Raw genomic sequence first — 5000 nt, forward strand, 5'->3', positions numbered from 1 at the left:
TTTATATATATATATGTGTGTGTATTGTATAGAAAGAGAGAGAGAGAGAGGAAAGAGCGAGCTGTTGTACATTATCTTACATTATATATGCAATAATATACATACATATAGAGTTGCATAATAATGTATACGGACATGCATTGTCTTTTTCTATATTCACCATATAATTATGTATGTATGTGTATGTATTTGTGTACAGAAACGGGGGACAAGACAGAAACACCTCAGAGACGCTTCAAAATGTAAAAAAAAATATTTGAATAAAAAAAAATTCATCTCTTCTCAGAAGTTGTACGCAACAGCTGGAAGGCTTTTGTAAATTCCTTAACAAAAAAACTCTGTCGAAAATTCTTTTTCGAACAATTCTTTCGAAAACTCTTTTAAAAATTCTTTCGAAAATTCGGCCCTCAGAGTTGGAAATGAGAAGAAGAAGAAGAAGAAGAAGAAGAACTAGAAGAGAAAGTAAGAAGAAGAAAGAAAGATTGTTCTTAATTGCCTTGTCGGGAAAACCTTTCCCCGAGTAACTTGGCCTATATCACTTTGAAAACTTGTTCTTGGTTTTTCCTTTATGATGTGTTCCCTTGGGGCTTGATTGATCCAGTGACATCTCTGGTTCTGTTTTATAGAAGAAAAATGGAGAGAGAGAGAGATGCCTTTTTTTACCGAAGGAAGCGAGAGAGACGGACAGACGGAGATCATCAAGACCCGTCTTCCGATGAGAGAGAGAGAGGGAACTTTTCTTGAGAACTTTTCGATCGTCTTTTGATGTGTATTTTAACGTTTGATTTAGTTGAATTCTTTTTGTTAGCGTCTTAAATGGATAAGGAGTGCTTGTGAGCGTGCGTGTGTTTGTATGTTAGTATGCGCGTGCACAAGGGAATAAGTTGTTCTTCTGTAATAATCTGATATTTTCTTTGGCTTAAAATGTAGCTATTCCCAAAGTTGAAGCCACATAATATAAACGCCTTAGTTTGTTTCTCAATTTATTTGACTCACATCCTCCCTCATATAATATTTTTCAGAGTTATAGATGTAACATTTTTCATTTGAAGTAAAAACAATTTCCATGTGACCTATTTTTCTCATTATATTGCATACGAGAATCTATTTTGTTAATATTTAATATGTGAATCTTATTTTCGCGAATATTAAGAATAAGGACATACTGTGTTTAAACATGATAATTATGAAGACTTCTTTAAGGAAAATAAATCTTTAGATACTGAGAACCCATTGTGTTAAGAATAGTGAAGTAATTGTCTCCCCTGTTATATTATTAGGCATTAGAGCCATTTTAGATAATAATGTGAAATATAAGTTGATATTTTCTCATTAATGACAAATAATGAGAATCCGGTGTATGGAAAAGACATGGTACATCTAAATATGTCAGTGTATATGGGATAATGTTAATAATAATTTTACTCATCCTTTTTAATTTCCTATGTTAATGCAGCTTTGAATCAGTTTTCCGACTTTTCCATAACGAGTAATAATAATAATAATAATAATATAATAAAAATAAATCTTGAAAGAGGTATTAGAACGGAAGGGCCTTAGTACAGGAACCGAGAAAGTACATCACAATAGAGACTAATGACGAAGTGCTTGTTTGGTGTTTGACGCGCTGCTGATGAGCTTGAAGCACCTAGTGTTATGTGGAAGCTTTCAGCACAGGGGTTTCATCCATGACTCAGTAGTTAAAGAATAAATACTGCAGTGAAAATAAAAATGATTTATTAACAATTATAATCATAATACATTCCAGATCGTAGGATGCTTACTCCTGATCACTGCCGGGCACACTTTGGGATGGTGGCTGGACTGGGAGGCCGCCCACGCCCACAATCACGCCCGCAGCTCCACCCTCGAGGTCATCGAAGGGCGGGTAAAGCTCGAGTGCGAGAGGGAGCGACAGGAACAGCTGCTGCTGTCAGTCATTCCTGCTTATATCGCAGCTGAGGTAAGTCTTCATTAAGTGTCAGTTAGATGTCAGCCTTCAGGCTTTGGATTCTTTTCCTCCTTTTGTTCTCGGGATTCGTATGCATAATATATATATATATATATATATATATATATATATATATATATATATATATATATATATATATATATATATATATATATAGATATATATATATATATATATATTATATACTTATATAAAGATATATATGTATATATACATACATATATATATGTATGTGTATATATATATATATATATATATATATATATATATGTGTGTGTATGTATGTATGTATGTATTAAGAGTGAATGCCAGTTGGATGGGCAGCCTTTTGTCCTTTTCTAGCCAAGCCGTTAAAGAAAACTTGAAAAAACTAAAAAAGAGAAATATTGGTGGAATTTACCCAGAAGGAACCATAGATCTGCCAAGTAAAGATAGAAATGTTACAAGACTGAGGGGATTCTGAAATAAAACCAAAATTCAAAATGGGGGAAGAGGTGGTCTGTGGGAAATTGCGAGGCGGCCTGAGAGTAGGAGGAACTCTCCCATGAGCTCAACAGGACAGTGACCAAAATAGTACCAGTAGAATAGAGAGAGAAATGTATCCTTGTAGGAGGGAAGAAGAGGATTCATATACATGGCTTTTATAATCTTTATACTTAATTCCAGGAATTCTCTCCATGCTTTAGTTTCCCATATTTCCTTTAGTCTTTTATCTGCCAGGAGGTTCGTCTCTTCTTGTTTCCTGTGAGTCTCGGCCACATTATTTTTTCCTTCGTATTCTTTGCATCCTACGACAAAACTTTAACGAGACTTTAATGCTGATTATCCTTCAACAGACCTTAGGAGTCTGATTTAAAAGACCTCACGATGAGGTCCAAGAAGCCAGCCAGTGGGTCGCTCACAGCAGTATAAATAATGACTGATTACTATTAAAGGGATATTTAGTTTGTGCGGCAGTTTATGATAATTATGTATATCTCTATACCCAGTTTACCTGATCTATGAATGTAAACCATATTGTGTACTGTACGGTAAAATGCGTATTTTAGTAAGCATTCAGTTTGATATACGTGCGTAGGTATAAATGTGAATGCAGTGTGCAATTGCTAATACGTTTCTGAATACGATAAAATATGGGAATTCATATTTCAGGATTAATAGAGTAATCTATTGATCATGACGTATTCAGTATACTAAATGTACATATTCATAGACGTAATAGCAATAAAACCCATGTTATCTGCAGTCGTTAAGTACATATTAGTCTGTTTGTCAATCCTCCCACTAAATACTCTGGTCAATTGATCATAAGACTTAGTCTCCTCAATTCCAGGAGATTGGTCTTAACAAAAGAAAAAGTTACAGTAATTGATAATCAATAAGTCATTGTAAAAGGTTCAACCCATTCAGTTTTCTCTCTCTCTCTCTCTCTCTCTCTCTCTCTCTCTCTCTCTCTCTCTCTCTCTCTCTCAATTCAAATAATTAATACCGAATAACTTGGTTATTTTAGTCTGGAGAATATAGCAACAATAAAAAGTGTGGTAGAATTTTTACAATAAAAGATGATTAAGTGATAAATAGCATTAAGGTAGTCACATTTGTAAATAGATCAATTTAGGTTCTTAAACTGATAAATCGGTGCTTATTTGTAGCATCAAGAAGATTCATGATAACATAAATTCATGACCTCCTGTTGTTGTCACAATTTTTTTCCCCATGAGGTCTTCAAGACCTTCACTTTCAATTTATGAGTTCTCTGAGTATTAGTATTGTTTCTCATATTGTTTAGGAAGTCCTTTGTTGGTGTTGTTGTCGTCGTTGTTTATGTTACTGTTCCCCCCATGTCTCGAATTCATGAATAATGTTGCAGGGTAAATGAGGAGGTCGATCAATTTCACACTCGGGCGCGTTCATTCTGTCCAGGTCGGTTGTATTCCTTTGGAGGCAAAATTTGGTGGGTTTGTTAACTTGTTTGTTCGTGTTTATGGTTTCGTTTTATATATATATATATATATATATATATATATATATATATATGTGTGTGTGTGTGTGTGTGTGTGTGTTCTTGATAGTTTAAAGGTTAGTGGCCTATTGATTATAACCAATAGGTGCTCTATATATATATGATGTTATTATTTTTATTATTTTTTTCTATTATTATTAATATTATTATTATTATTATTATTATTATTATTATTATTATTATTATTATTATTATTTAAAATAACATACAATGAAATTTTCCACAGGAAACACTGGAATAAGAAACAAACCAAAAGTAAATAAAGATTAATCAGCTAACTTGTAAATATACACAAACGAACCGCAATAAAAATTACAAATAAACTAAGGCCGTAATCCGTGACATTTTAAAAGCTAGATTTGAGTTGCATAATGAATGTGGAAAAGGATTATGTTTTTCGGTCTTGAACCACCAGAAGGGGCTATATCATAATTTTTGGATAAACCTGTTATGAAAACAGATTGAAAATGACCTAAACATAAGTCTCTCTCTCTCTCTCTCTCTCTCTCTCTCTCTCTCTCTCTCTCTCTCTCTCTCTCTCTCTCTTAAAGGTAGAAAATTTTTGTCATTTCCTAGGATGAAAAAATCTCTCTCTCTCTCTCTCTCTCTCTCTCTCTCTCTCTCTCTCTCTCTCTCTCTCTCTCTCTCTCTCTCTCTCTTTAAAGATAAAGAAAGAAAAATTTTTACAATTCCTACGCTGAAAATCTCTCTCTCTCTCTCTCTCAAAGATAGAAAATTTTTGACATTTCCTAAGATGAAAGCAACTCTCTCTCTCTCTCTCTCTCTCTCTCTCTCTCTCTCTCTCTCTCTCTCTCTCTCTCTCTCTCTCTCGAAATTGAGTGTTTGCCATTGCTGTATCACCGCCACGCAACATCCCTCTTCGATGAAAGCTCCGGACTTAAGCGATGAGTGTGATTGACATTTTACCTTGAATTCAATGCAGGTCGAATTAGGGTCGAGCGATTTGGTACGTTAATTTTAGCCATTCAGCAGCAGCGTGGGAGC

The 5000-nt window shown here is 34.2% G+C and overlaps 1 protein-coding gene across 3 annotated transcripts in view; it reads left to right on the forward strand.

Moving 5' to 3' along the window:
- LOC136836285 (adenylate cyclase type 2-like) overlaps nt 1–5000 on the forward strand; it is a 395106-nt gene that overhangs the window by 269537 nt on the left and 120569 nt on the right. For all 3 annotated transcript variants that reach the window (XM_067100345.1, XM_067100343.1, XM_067100346.1), the window contains exon 7: nt 1769–1963. In XM_067100345.1, coding sequence (XP_066956446.1) covers nt 1769–1963 — 195 coding nt within the window. The remainder of the gene's footprint in view (nt 1–1768; nt 1964–5000) is intronic.

The sequence above is a fragment of the Macrobrachium rosenbergii genome, chromosome 56 (assembly GCF_040412425.1).
Source record: "Macrobrachium rosenbergii isolate ZJJX-2024 chromosome 56, ASM4041242v1, whole genome shotgun sequence".
In the NCBI taxonomy this organism is placed as follows: Eukaryota; Metazoa; Arthropoda; class Malacostraca; order Decapoda; family Palaemonidae; genus Macrobrachium; species Macrobrachium rosenbergii.